This window comes from Phasianus colchicus, chromosome 4 (genome assembly GCF_987193195.1).
Source record: "Phasianus colchicus chromosome 4, bPhaCol1.hap1.1, whole genome shotgun sequence".
In the NCBI taxonomy this organism is placed as follows: Eukaryota; Metazoa; Chordata; class Aves; order Galliformes; family Phasianidae; genus Phasianus; species Phasianus colchicus.
This window is the reverse complement of record NC_143439.1, coordinates 48,249,005-48,263,464: the sequence shown is the minus strand read 5'-3', so window position 1 is coordinate 48,263,464 and position 14,460 is coordinate 48,249,005. Positions and strand designations below refer to the sequence as shown.

At 40.5% G+C, this 14,460-nt stretch overlaps 2 protein-coding genes across 2 annotated transcripts in view; one reads left to right on the top strand and one right to left on the bottom strand.

Moving 5' to 3' along the window:
- Positions 1-2,737, top strand: part of GABRB1 (gamma-aminobutyric acid type A receptor subunit beta1) — a 93,680-nt gene extending 90,943 nt beyond the window's left edge. The window contains exon 9 of the mRNA XM_031588543.2: positions 702-2,737. Coding sequence (XP_031444403.2) covers positions 702-1,043 — 342 coding nt within the window. The 3' untranslated portion in view covers positions 1,044-2,737. The remainder of the gene's footprint in view (positions 1-701) is intronic.
- Positions 2,738-7,032: 4,295 nt separating this feature from the next.
- Positions 7,033-10,793, bottom strand: COMMD8 (COMM domain containing 8). Its single transcript, XM_031588545.2, has 5 exons — positions 10,643-10,793; positions 10,077-10,232; positions 8,943-9,095; positions 8,101-8,256; positions 7,033-7,474 (listed from the first exon to the last, which is right to left on the bottom strand). The coding sequence occupies exons 1-5, from the start codon at positions 10,685-10,687 to the stop codon at positions 7,454-7,456; spliced, it is 531 nt and encodes a 176-aa protein (XP_031444405.1). The 5' UTR covers positions 10,688-10,793; the 3' UTR covers positions 7,033-7,453.
- Between the last annotated feature and the right edge of the window lie 3,667 nt (positions 10,794-14,460).

Below are 14,460 nucleotides of genomic sequence, written 5' to 3'. Positions count from 1 at the left end.
TTCATGTAAGAGGTCTGTTTTCTGTTGTGTATTTCCTTTCTGCGAGCTAATGTGGAAGTTTAAATACCTGGAAATTTGAAATATCTTAGAAATCTTCACGAGGTTTTACTACAAACGTAGTAAAGATCTTCATCCAAAGATGAGTAAAAAAGTAAACTCTTTGTAGTAATGCAACCATTTATGTTCAATCACTTGCACATGAAAAAAAGCAATGATATTGAAACACAGCTTGTGCCAGCCACGTTCATGCCAGTTGCAGTTTGCAGTTCTTTTCTCAAGCACATAGAACAATGTAATAAACAACAGCACAAATAAACATAATGGAAATAAAACTTCTGGTAGCAACATAAAAAAATGCAACTGCATGTAAGACTTCCTTGAGTAAAATGGATTTTTAGTCTGTTTGCAGATGAGCAAATTAACGGTATGCTGTGGGCAGCAGAGATTTCCATCTCTACCACAGATTCATTCTCCAGAATTAATTTTCATCACAAGCTTTATATGATAACTGGTATAATGCTCATGTACCTACATGTTTTTCATATGATGATCTTACCATTACAAGAACTCTTTTTGAAACTAACCTACAACACTAAAACTGTATAAAAATGACAGAGATTGGAATATTTTCACCATCCATCTATGAGACAGCTCGGGCTGGCTGAGGAACCTATCTAATTGATATTCCTTCCTTGGCACAGGTTGAGCCCCACGGAAACATGCTGCTTAGCACACTCAACATAAGAAATGATGTCAGCAGCTCGGATGTGTTCTTGAGCCGCCGTGATGCCCAAGGCCCCATGTACACATCTGATGGTCTGCAGCACAGAAGGGCCCTCTCTGGCAGGGCGCCCTACAGCAGGAGCGCACTGGACAGGCACAGGCTTCATCAGAAAGGGCGCTTGCGAAGGAGGGCATCCCAGATCAGAGTCAAGATACCTGACTTGACTGATGTTAACTCCATAGACAAGTGGTCCAGGATGGTCTTTCCTGTCACATTTATTCTTTTCAATGTTGTTTACTGGCTGTATTATGTACACTAATGTATGCAATAATGTTGCTGTACACTAACATATTGAGGCTTGTTTCTTTTCCATCCCATTTTTGCTAACTACGAATATCTGCAATAAACATAACGTGAGATTTTCAAGGTAAGGTACCTATCCAATGAATACCTCTAGATCTAGGCTTTCAAAGCAAACACTCAAATAAATGAAAAAGCACCCATACTCACCACATTCTGATCAGAATACTACTAAATTCCTTAATTTCTACGGTATGCATCACTCACAATCTTCCTGTATTTGCTTTTGTCTTTTTTAAGTGGAATAAAATTTAGCCACATACTGTAATCCCCTGGCAGCATATTTCCAAACAAGATAGTAAAATGACTCAAAGCAGTCATCATGTCACAGTATTTAAGTATTAAAAGTGTAAAGAAATCAGAAGAAATAACTTTCGCAAGATTATAACTGTTGCATCACACACCATTTCAAAATAATTCTACTAAAAAATGTTTTCATTCAAGGAGATATAAGCCAACTAATATTTCAGAGAGGCCAGGATCTTCAAAGGAAAGAAACGGAGACAAACTCCACTGAGTTTTCAACCATGGAATCAGAGGTTTGGACCTAACTGGAATTTTGTTATTTCCACAAAGTAGCAAAGTTGAAATTGATATGCCATCTGTAATTATGTATTAAAATCAGAAAATTCCTGCAAGCAATTGCTACAGGATACCCCAGACCCAAAGCGGACTGTTTTCTTGGCTTTCAGATTTCCTGTATCCAGTAATTGCAACACATCTTCCCAAGAGCTAGCAGAGATCTGGGAACAGATCAAGCAAGAGTTCTGCACACAGGGTCCTACAGATTTCCCGACTCTGATGAAGAACAGAAGACATAGCCAAGCCTAAAGGCACACTAGTGGTGCTGGATACATGGCTCTTCCCACTCTCAGAGCTCAGATTAGGCCAACACCACTGCGTGTTGCCAAACATAAACCCAGGCAAGGAGCCGAGCCCCAGTAACCTGCCTTCAGCTAAAGAGTAGTAGGTCAGCCATCTACCTGCAGCAAACCTTCTAAGAGTCTAGAAACAGTCCAGAATGATAAATGCCCAAGAATGGGAATAACTTCAATGTATTTATTACAAAAAAACGTGAAGCTGCAACAGGCATTTGGCATCGCTAATCCAGTGGGGTACTTGAGTCTAGCAGTTTTGTTGTGAATTCCAAGGTCTCAATCTCATCCCATATTCAGTGGAGCACAGAAATTGTCTCAACCTTTAATAGAATAGTTGCTGTGACAGCTTAGAGATCACTGCATACCTGCCTGATTACAATAGTAATTTCTCTGCGTGCTACAGGTACAGAAACACCAGCAAAGACTCCTCTGATGGTCTAACATACCTTCAGCTTAACACCAAAACTGTAACTATAATTTTGCATATATGTATCCATCCGCTGCTATCAGTAATAAAAGAACCCAATGTCAAATGCAGTCTGCAACTCACTCTTAGGAAATAGCACCTAACTGTGACACTCAAGATCATCTAAACCAAAAGAGAAAAGGAAAAAAAGCTTTCAGATGCTAACCTGCTCCTGTTAACCTCTCTCCAGCTCAGAAATGCCAAACTAGTTCAACTGATTGGACACAGTCAAAGACAGAGTAGAAGGAAAGTCCATGAAAACAGAGTTAGCAACCAAAATATAACAGATTCAAATATATTTGATATATAGATATATCTGGAAATAAATTCAAAGAAAGCAACACATTCTGTACATTGGTATTGTAAGATGTGAAAAACAGTTTTTGCACTTATTTCCCAAAGATATTCCCAGGAAGGCCACATCAGTTCCAGTATATAGAGATATTACAACTTCTCTTTCCCACTACAGCAGTGAGAGCATTTGGCTTATAGGTGAAGCCCACATCCAGTACAACACTGAAACAAGATAATAAAGGATAAAATAATAAAGGATATTTAGCCCTTCTGTAGATCAAAGATCTGCTATGGTGGTCTTAAACATTTTTTTCTTGTAGGTTCCTAGCATCTGAATACACATAGTTCCTAATTTGTGTGTCATCCAGTTTGTTCAATCACAGATAATAGCAGTGGGCTACAATAAGTTAAATGCACAGTACCAAGCCATGAAAGGAATGGAGCTGAGGATGGGTCATTTACAAAGAACTGTGACAGTGCCCCTTCAGTGGGGCACATTCCAAAATAGCAGGGTCCAACTTACCATACCATGAGTCCTCCAACACACGGCAACAGTAGGAACTCCAGAAACCCCAGGCTTGATACAGGTTTTGTACGGTATGTACACAGCCCTGGCTGTGGTGGGAGCTAAAAGTCAACATCCAGAGTGAGGAAACAACCAGGGGCTCTCAGCAGGAGGTTTGGCAGCAATGGCTAACAGCTGTTTCACAAAATCAGACAAGAGGTCCTTACTGCAGGTTGGCAACATCTCATTCCAGAGCCAGCATCTTTGGCCTTAGACACAACTCCTTCCTGCCCATTTAACCACCTGACTCTGGTAGGGAAAACAGAATTTGACACACACGATTGCAAGGAACATTTGATTTAGACTAAAACCGCTTTCTAGCCTCAAAAGAGAATTAAACCAAAGCTTGGGAATAGCTAGCATATTTTCCATTTTTTCCAAGTGTTTTTAGCAAAAAGAAAAAAAAAAAAAAAAGCAGAACACACTTCTCACTTTAGAGCAATATCTTGTCAGTAAGGGAAAAGCAGAGGTTATGAGAGACATGGGTTGGAAAAGTGCAGCTATATATGGGGAGCCTGTGTCCACTGCCATCTGCTGTTGTAAGCTGGTAAGTGCAAAAGAAACACAGCCTCTTCCCAGCAATAGGCTGCAGACATCTGAGTGGCTTTAAGCGATAAAGGTGAGTAATAGACACTTCAGCTCTAAACTCCTTAGGAACAGACTTCCAGCTCAGTGTAGATTAGGTGCTATTGTTAATTAGATTTCAGCTAAGCTCTCCCTTACAATATGTGCAGCTATTTCATGCAATTTTGAATGTTACTAGATTTAAAGAAACTTGTACTGGAATTTCTTCCTAGCTAAGTTCCCAACAATCAATCTTCTACTATCACAACGTGCATATATGTGTGTGCACCTATCTGAGAATCTGCCAGTAATATTTCACTCCACTGGCAATTTCACACTAAAGGCAACAGAAGAGTAAGGGCCTGCGTGGTACAACATTCATACAAGTTTCACAGAACAGAGGACAAAGCTGTTAATCCATCCCTCTTCTCTGAAAGAAAGGGAACCCCAGCCCTACTAGTCATTGAGGAATTCACATGGGACCACAGATCCAGAGGGAAATAGGGTTCATTAGTTCTTATGCTCCTAAAACTATTTTTTCAGTTATAACAATCTTTTAGATTCATTCCAGCCTTACTTCTCTTCAGCAGTATTCCACCTAAATTATGGTTGAAACAGCAAGTGCTGTAACACGGATGATGTCAGACTGATAATACGTCTAGAACTTACAGTTCTCTGAGAGCAGAGCTAATCCATCTGATGGTTCACATCTCTGTAATGTCATACTGTCTGTTGTGACCTATTTAACCATGTATGACCTGATGCTAGGAACACTTCACCCCACAGTCCACCACCAAAGCCACCCCTGCAGACATGCAACAACCTCCAGTAAGTAAACTTTCCAGATCTCCCAGCACCTTGTATTACCATAGAACTTTGTAAAAGTCCACAGAATGACTCTTCGTGAGGTTTGCCTAATTTTCTACATCATGACTTGGTCTCTTGTTCTTTCTGTAGAGGTCTTGAAGTAGGTACAAAGAGCAAATGTATAGAAGGAATACTGCCAAACATAATTAAAGTGGATTTAAAGAAGTAAAAAAATTACAGGCTAACCTGATGCACTTAAGAAAGCATTCTCCAACAGCAGAGAAGGAAAAATCCCTTTTTTCCCTAATACTTCATTATTAATTCACAATTCAAACTGCTAGTGAAGTTACTCTCCCTTTCAGATAAAAGAACGATGACATCAATGCACTTACCAGAAAGGCTTACTCCAGATCTCAGAAATTTTCTACAGGCTAACAGAGGTATGGGTCTCTTCTAAGAACACAGTATTTTGTCACACACAATTGCTTTGTTGCTAAAGCACTTTTATGGCAGTAGTCACTTCCATACTGCCAGCTTGCTGGTCTGACCTAATGCTGATTTACTTTAGTGTGTATGAAGTGACTAATCAAAAGAAACATCATTTTCTGAAATCACAGGAAGATTTCTGTGAAATGAAGTGCAATGAATGCCAATGAAGGGAAAGTTACATTACTTTTATAACTCACTTCTATACTTTTGAATCAAGATGCACTGCATTTTCTGATTCAACTGGTCTGTTTCTGCAACCTGAATTTCTGTAGGTGCTTTTTATATGCTGAAATCAAAATTTCATTCAGTGTGTGTGCATTCATTATACATACCTTTTTTGTTAGGGCATTTAGTTCAAAGAGCCTACTGCACAAAATTTAGTTTCTCATCTTAATTACTTGTTTAAGAGGTTTCTTTATGATGCCTATAAAACCACAGGGAAAACAGAATATATTTAAGGTGGTTGATTTTCCCTTTTTCCACTTGAGTATACTCTCCATTTGGAGATACCACTGTTCCATAAAGCCCTTAAAACTGAGACTCTTGTATGTGACAATTCAGGAATGATTGAGTGAAGAGGAATGAGCTCAGTAAAGAGGAATTACACTTTGGTCATTTGAGAGAGTACAGCAGCACACTTCACTGCCACAGACAACTACAGGACCCAAAACAAACTGCTCCCCAGCAGGTACAAGCTGCACTGTAAGAGGTTTTGTCTCAATGGAAAGATGTTTTACAGTGAGAACACCCCAGGATGTGGTAGAATCCCTATCACTGGAGGTTTTTGAGATGAGGTTGACCATCGTGCTGGACAATTGCAGCCAGGTTCTTTTTTCCCATGAAAGGTTGGACCTGGTGACTTTTTAAAGTCCCTTCTAATCTATGCTGTTCTTCGAGACAGTACAAACATATGTCACTGAAAGAGTCCTTTCTTGCTTCAGAAGTACCTGTTTCTCTGAGCAGAGACAGAACAAAACAATCTTCTGCTAGAAGGTGTGAAGCACAGAGCAGAAAATGCTCTTCTTCACTTTCTTTGGTCAATTTCCTTTCAACTGACTGGAGGCCATTATGTGCCTAAAACAGGAAGGCTTGCTTCCCTGTACAGATTCAAGGTCAGCACATGTTTCTTCAAATGCTAACCTATGACAGCAATACTTCAGGTCCTAGTTCTTAACTGTTCTCTTCAGCCATTCACAGATTATTGAAGTTTGCTCACTATCAAAAACATGTATGATTACATGAACTCTTGCAGTAAAATTTGTATAATATTTACATACAAAACAGCTCACTGTACATTAATTACTGTCAAAATGTAACAGAAATTGTTTCATCTTTTTAAACAACTGAAAAACGATTCTGCAGCCTTTTCTGTTCAGTGCTGCAGTAAAGAGCAGGACAAACAAAAGATGACACTGAAGATGAGATACCACAGCATGCCTCTAGTGTAATTACAAATTCATTTGACATAACTTGCTACTAAACTTAAAATGCAGCTTTGTACACATTTACAACTCTGTATTATTAAGACAAAGTCTGAAAGAGCATTTAGTTATATCTGTTTTATATCTGCATTTTTAAAATTGCTATCAGCCAGATATGTAGCAGATTTTTTCAACAGAAAAAGAATTCATATTTTCTGGCCTTTTATTGTTCAGAAAACACCAAATTATTCCAAATAATTTTTGAACAATTGGTATTCAAAAACCTCAGTAACCAACTGGTTGAGCAGGAAGGTTGGACCAGATTTCCTCCAGAGTTCCCTACCAACCTCAACTGTTCCATGACTCTAATACTCCTTTTGGTTGTAGGACTGATTTTTTCCTAGCATCTACAAAAGATTCTGAGTTTAGTGAGTAGTACATCAAGAAACAATTTATTGCAAAAATTCACAGATACAGTCAGTTTATTTACTATTTACAAGTATAAATACATTAATGCTACAAATATGCTGTCATGTTCATTATCATGGCATCAAGGACATGCAATTAAGACTCCTTGGTTTCATTAGGCACCTGTGCAGTCACTCTCAAAATCTAACCAAAACAAATATGGCACATCACACATTTTACTTTTTTACCTTTCTAAAAATCTTTAGTACTAAAAGCAATTTTGATATTTTCACCCTAGCAGGTATTTTGTTTTCATAAAAGGATAAATAGTTTATTTGGTCACTATTCATAACTGCCTTCTCAGTTCAGTACTTCAGAACATCAACAGCTTTTGATTTTGATTTTTTGTTTCTATTACTTTTTTCAAGTCAACGGGAGAACCATCACCAGCAGACCTTATCAGTGATCTGAATTCCATCATTTCAGCTGCAAGACAACCTTCAAGAGAAAAAAAGAAATAAGACAGAAGTTGAATGAAACAAAAAACTTAAGCAGACCGGGAAACAAAGCTTTATGCTGGCTGTTACCATATGTGTAACTGTATAAACACATCTTTCCTCTGGAAAACATATCATCCCTCTGACAGTTCTCCTGTACAGCTTCTCACAATTACTACTTCCAGTTACTTTCTTTAGCACTTACTGCACAGAAACCACTTTTCAGCTCCACATAACCAAAAATAGTAAAATAACTTCCAATTCCAGTGCAATTCCCTTCCAACAAAGCATAATCAGGGGCACCACTTCTAAAGCGAATTTCTCCTTGTCTTTTCCTTGAAGCATGGAGATGACAACATCCCTTACCTCTCACAGACCTTCAAGCAGATATATGGCATGTTGAAACTACAAGAGCCAAACAAACTGTTCTAATAAGTGTCTGTCAAAGATGCACATAAGTAGATATACACAGTCTGCTCAATGTAAACCTTTCTGCAATTCTACAGTCATCTTACCCACGAATTATTTACTCTGGCTTTTCAGCAATATATCAAGAACAATTCCAGTTAAAAAAAACCGTAATGCACAAGAACTCAGGGAAGGAAAGATGACATCATTAAGAGCTACCTTATTAGCAGCTTCCAGAGCATTTATTAGGTTCTGCAGCTCTTCCTTATTCATTTCTATTGAAATTGGTTTAATTTCACCGTTTTCTCTCACATCCAAATCAAGATTCAGAAGTGGCATTTGCAGCGTGGAGATCTTATCACTGGACAGAGCAAGCTAGGAAGTTTGATGAAACAACAAACTATAAGGTGAAGTCATTAAGTTCTTAGTCTTTTACAACATCAGTTCCATACTTGATACCAAATGGGTATTACCAGAACAAAAACCCACATGACAAAACTGAAAACCACATGACTAACTGCTCACAGTCATCTCTGCAGCCTTTTCTGCTTGATAATGTTTTTAAATACCAACAATATAATAAAAGCCTCTCCATAGCAAAACATTTGGCAAAATAATTTTTTAAAATGACTGAGCTGTGACATTTGTGTACTCCAGATGAAAAGCAATGACATATTTGATTATGGCTCTTTGAAAGTGAAAGCATGTGAATTCTGAAGTAACTCCATTAAAATTGTTATGCCTGTATAGAGTTACGTATTAGGCCTCAAAATCATGATATCATATGAAACTTTCAAGTGTTACCAAGTAGTGTTAAATTTTTTTTTAGGGAGAGGAGAGAGAGAGAGATTGCAGCATTAGAAAAGGGAATTTTATCTTCAGCTTACACAGATTTCTGTCCAAGTCTTTGATTTGGTATCATGACAATAGTTTTCTGATACCCACAAAAATTGAACCAAGTCCCAGAATGAGCAGGCCTACTAAGGAGGGCATCTAAAGTTACTTCTTCATTGTGGAATACTTCTTTTTATATTCAAGCACCATTAAAAAAAAACTCTTACTTTTAATTGCCAGTCAAAATCCTGCAGCTGGGCAGATGAGATTGCATTTACTGTTTCTATGAGTGCATTCCTGATTTCTTCTTTTCTGCCTTTTAGACATTTTATGATTGCTTCTTGATAGTTTGCATTTAACTCATTCATCTGCTGAACAGCCTGTAAGAATAAAAAATGGCTGCTTAAAATATGAACCAAAGAAATTGGATGTACCACCTGTAATAGCCTGTAGGATACCCATACGTATCCAAGCGTCTATCTAGACAGATGTTATACTGCTATACTATACCATAGCCTCATCTTTCTCATGCAGCTCTCAAAGGCTGTTCACAGCTGATACCGAGCCAGCATTTATTACAGCAATGTAAAAAAAAATTATGTTCTTGTCTGGCAGTAATTCAATTGATGCACACAATCCTTTGTATTAAAAGAAGCAAGATACTGAAGCCTTCTTAGATGCCATGCTAGAACCAAAACAAGAATCACACACATAACCAACAAGTTGAGCTCTGAAGGTTTCTGGACATCAGAATGGAGACCAAAGATATTTGCTCAGCTGAAACATACTGATGTACTGACTTTCCTATGGCTATGCAAGTATCTTTATTTGATCTAACTACCAGCAAGTAGCCTAAAGACCAGCAATGAGCAGAAGATGAGAAGATTCTTGATCACGAAACAAGATTTTGCAGGAGTTACATGCACTGGAATACCCTTGAATGACAGTCCTTGTGAGGCATGGTCCATTCACAGCCTAGATGTTTTCAGGATTAACATCCAGTTACTATTTTCCAATAAACAAGAGCACAAATTGTTTATAGTTCTAATTAACATCAACGACAGGTTATGTATTGTAAGCAAAACAAGTTTAACTTCACAGTACCTAAGATACCACTTTAAGTCACCATAACAGTACAGTATCATCCAGCACTATTTAATTAAAATGGTATCCAATTTTCTTTTAGAAGTCTTATAATTCTATTTCTACATGCTGCCCACTTTCCACCTGACCTGAAACTACTCAGTCTGGCACTGTTCAAATGCTACGCTACAAAAATATTTTAGGACTAAATGAAATACAAAGCTGATCATCCCAGAACAATCTCTCAAAGTCAAACCCAACCAGTGAGGAGCCCTTACCTCTTCATCAGTTATGTTTTTGCCAACGGCCGTTTTGAAATACGTCCTTGTTCCTTCCAAAACCTCCATCCATTCCGCCAAGCTCCAAACACCGCTGTAATCCTGGTACCGAGGATACCCACGTCCACATATGCCATCAACTACGTTATGAAGGAACTGGAACAACGCAGTATACGTCTCAAAAACGCCCTGTTCCCACGGTTAGGCTGCACCAGGTCCATCAGGCAGCACAATTACCCCCCCCCCCCCTTTGCTGGACGCAGCCTCAGTGCTCAAATCCCACGCATCGCCATACGCCAGAGCAAACCGAGCACGCATTTTCGCTTTCGTTTCTCAAAGCACGGCGGAAGCCCCAGAGGGAAGGCGATGCCGCCTGAGGGCCCACCACGGCACCGCCGGGAGCAGGCGGGCCCGGCCTCGCCCACGGGAAGGCTGCGTCCGACGGCCAGCAGCGCCCTGCCCTCCCCATCCCACCCCGCGGCCTGCTCCCAGCTGTACGGGGCCCTGCCCCACCAGTTGGTTGCCCGGTGCTGAAGGCCCGGTGCCCGCACGAAGCAGGAGCCCACCTCCAACGCCCGTCCCGGCGGCAGCTTCTCCAGCAGCTGCAGCATTTCCGCCCGTCTCCTCGGCGGCCGACCGGCACCCGCTCCCCGTCCCGCGACGCCGCGCGTGCGCGCATGCACGCAGGGAAAGGCCCGCCTTTCCGCTCACGAGTCCGCGGGTTCGAGGCCCGGCCCGGCTCCTGCGGCCTGCGTGATAGAATGTGCAGGAGGGTACCACACGAGCACCCACCTGCCGTAACTTGTACAGCCTTTAGGCAGACATATGAGAATGGCATAAAACTATTAGGGAGTGTCCAAAGAGGTGCTTCTCCTTTGGATGTATGAGGAGTAGCTGAAGTTCCTGCGTTTGCTCAGCCCGGAGCAGAGGAGCTGATAGGAGGCCTCATGGCAACCCTACAGCTACTCGCAGGGAGCAGAGGAGCAGCTCTGAGCTCTGCGTCAGCGCCAGGGCCAGAAAGAACGACACGGGGCTGTGTCAGGGGAGAATCAGGATGGGTGTTAGGAAAGGGTTCTACATCACAGGGTGGTGGGCATGGAACAGGCTGCCTTAGGCAGCAGTCGTGATTCCAAGCTGCCAGAGTTCAGAGTGCATTTTGACACTGACATCAGATAAAAGGTTTGAATTTGGGGTGACCTGAAAGGAGCCAGGAGCTGGACTCGGTGATGCTTGTGGGTCCCTTCCAACTCAAGGTATTCAACAGTCCTATGATTCAGACTCTAGGCAGAGTCAGAACTCCCAATATTTCAGCTTGCAATAACACTTGTGTTGTTGAAGCTCTCCCTGTTCTGCAGCTTCACTTTTCACCTCGTGTAAAATTGAGTATACAGATGTATAATCAGTAAGCATACAGAGAAGTTAGGCTGGAAAGATTATCATGTTAGAGAGGGATAATCGGAAATGAATGGAAAAGCTTATCCTTCTCCTGGCTTGCAGAAAAAGACTCCAAGATGAGCAACCTCCAGAGAGAGATCCTTCCTCAGTGGCAGTCAGCCCTTAAAGAGGGTCTAGGAGAAGTGGAGCCAGGCTCCACCTCTTCCAGTCACACAGTTGCCTTCACCTGTGCTCCTGCGGCTGACTCATTGCTTACCTCAGGTGATCAATCAGAGAGGTTCAGACCATGATTCAGTAGTTCCTGTACACCTTGCAACAGCCTAACTTTCACTGATCAGACAGGAGTAAGATGAAAGCTTGCAGTAGCAAGCAAAAGGCCCACATATTAAGTGAAACCAGAAAAGCTGGGATAAATACTAAGAACAGAAGTTTATGCTGCCAGGATAGCATTTACCAGGAACAACTCATTTCTTTTCTCTGCTTTGCCAAATAGTGGAGAAAGCCAACCAGCCTGAGACTGGGTATGTAGAACAGGCTTTAACATTAGCAACAAACTTTCTGTTCCTTACGTTGATTTGAACATGGACATGACTAAGCAGCAACCTCCTAATCACTTATAGGAGAAAAACAGTACACAAAACACTGCACAGAAACAGATACAGAATCACAGTCTCAGAATCATAATCATAAATTGGCTTAGGTTGGAAGTGACCTTAAAGCCCATTCAGTTCCAACCTCCTGCCATGGGCAGGGCTGCCACACACCTGCTCAGATTGCCCAGAACCCCATCCAACCTGGCCTTGAACGCCTCCAGAGATGGGCCATCCACAGCTTCTCTGGACAGCCTGTATCAGTGCCATACTGCCCCCTGAGTAAAACATTTCTTTCTAATGTCTAACCTACATTTCCCCTCTTTCAGTTTAAAACCATTCCCCCTTGGTCTATCACAGACTATGTAAAAAAATAAAGTCAGTCTCCCTCCTGCTTTTAAGATCCCTTCAAGTACTGGAAGGAATTCTTGTAGGCAGACCTTATTTTACTGAAACCCCTTGACAAGTTCACTGGCATGAGATCATACATAAGTAAATATAATATCAGGCCCTAAGAATACAAAAACAACTACAGGTCTGTACTGGTGGGTACGAGGGCTGTGGAAAACTTCAGGCTGGTTAAGACAGTTTGCAGCATGTCTTCTCCAACCACTGGGATGTGAGGATCAGTGTGGTGCGTGGGAGTTCCGGGGAAGAAACAGATAGGGAGGAACTGATTTCAAGTTTTGCTGATTGTAAAATTTTCAATTCTTCTGAAGGTTTGCTACTACTAAAAGATGAGGCTTGTAATACAGGTTTCTGGGAAATGTATTTAAATGTATTAACATGAAATTGCTTTACCCTGCTCTTAAATTTAGGAATAGTTGCAATTGCAAGAAAAACAATTTTTATTGCAGATCATTTTGAATAGTAGTTTCCTCCGTTCCACAGAACGTGCTTTATCATGATTGGAAATCTATCCAGTTTCTAACTGTACTACATTGCATACTACAAACCAGAGCAGCAGAGGGAGCTTCTGCTCCAAGCAAGGCAGACCAACAGACCACACAGAAGAAATAGAAAGGAAGTCCAGATTTAGGAAGAAATCAAATAGCAGAGGGATAAGGAGAAAGTTCGTGAGTGTCCTGCTTAGTAGAAAGGGACCAAAGAAGTGACAAATTCAACAGAGCAAAGATGTAAAACCTGAAAGACAGGAACACACAAACCACACATTCTGACAAAATCTCAGTGAACATCTTTCAAAACAGATTATTCGTTGCTTTTTGTTGGTGGTGGCTGGTTGATTGGATTTTTTTTTTTTTTTCCAGGTTTGAAGAATAAGGCATTTCAGTTTTCATGCACATATAGTTTAAGGTAAAAATTTTTATTTGGTCTACTGAGATAGGAGGAGTGGTGTGGGCAGAACAAGGAAGTCAGAGCTGGGTAAGCTGAATCCATGTATCTGAGCCTATGTTAAAGGACAAAGTAATGCAGCAAACAAGGCTGCCTTGGCAGTTTGGGATTTGTCTGGACTTGCATTATTGGGATCCACCATCAGGTCTTAGGCCTTAAAAGTACCAACTTATCATAGTTCCATACACAGCAGCAATAATCCATCCTACCTCTGAGTGTAAGCTGTCAAGTAACCACTAAAACAGAGACAGGCCAGAACACTTGTGGAAAGCAGATAGACAAGAAACTTCAAGATGACAAGAAAAGCAGCAGTTTCATGAGCAAGAAATGTGAACTTCACATTATATTATCCACATTGCTGCTGACTCATTGTTTTGTTTTTACAGATAACCCACAACTAAACTGCAGTAGTTAAACCTATTTTTAAATTAATCCTTTTGCTGCAATGGCAAATGGAATAGCAATAACTAAAACATTTGGAAATAATTAATAATCAGAATCTCTTAATATTATTATTGTACTGTTAAATATTATAGCAAAGATGTGTTTTACATTGCTCTACAGATACGAAGACCAATATAAACTATCCCCTGAGGAACTGTTAAATTTGTATGTTAGTACAGACAGATTACTATGTATTTCACCAAGACAGATGTGCCAGTAAAGCCATTTAAATGGAGGAGCATGAGGTTGCAGTTTCAGATGCACACTGGCTCTGAAATGGAGGTCTCGCTGTTCCCTTTGTCCTTTTTTCCAGCTCTACTTTCTTTCCCGTTAGAGTGCTTGTGACTGCAGGATAAAACTGCAACTGCAGAATATAGCTGATATAGCTGAAAATTAGCTGTTTTTCTTTTGTACTTCTTTATTTTTGTCACGGGGTAAGTTTTAGCCAAGTTGCTACAGAGCACTGCTTCTGACAGAAGTGAACTTTATGTTTGCGAGTGAGAGGAAAGACAAAACTACTCCTCCTGGCAGTCTGGGCTTAGGTCAGATGAAATTAGTCCTGAAATGAAACCTTTCAAATGGATTTAAATCAGTGAACCACT

What these genes read in the sequence shown, in the direction of transcription:
- COMMD8 (XM_031588545.2), bottom strand. Translation starts at nt 10,687, where the DNA reads ATGCTGCAGCTGCTGGAGAAGCTGCCGCCGGGACGGGCGTTGGAG. An exon ending in CGCCGGGACGGGCGTTGGAG is followed by an intron (nt 10,233 to 10,642) that starts GTGGGCTCCTGC and finishes GCGTTGTTCCAG; the next exon opens with TTCCTTCATAACGTAGTTGA. An exon ending in ATTTTGACTGGCAATTAAAA is followed by an intron (nt 8,257 to 8,942) that starts GTAAGAGTTTTT and finishes CAAACTTCCTAG; the next exon opens with CTTGCTCTGTCCAGTGATAA.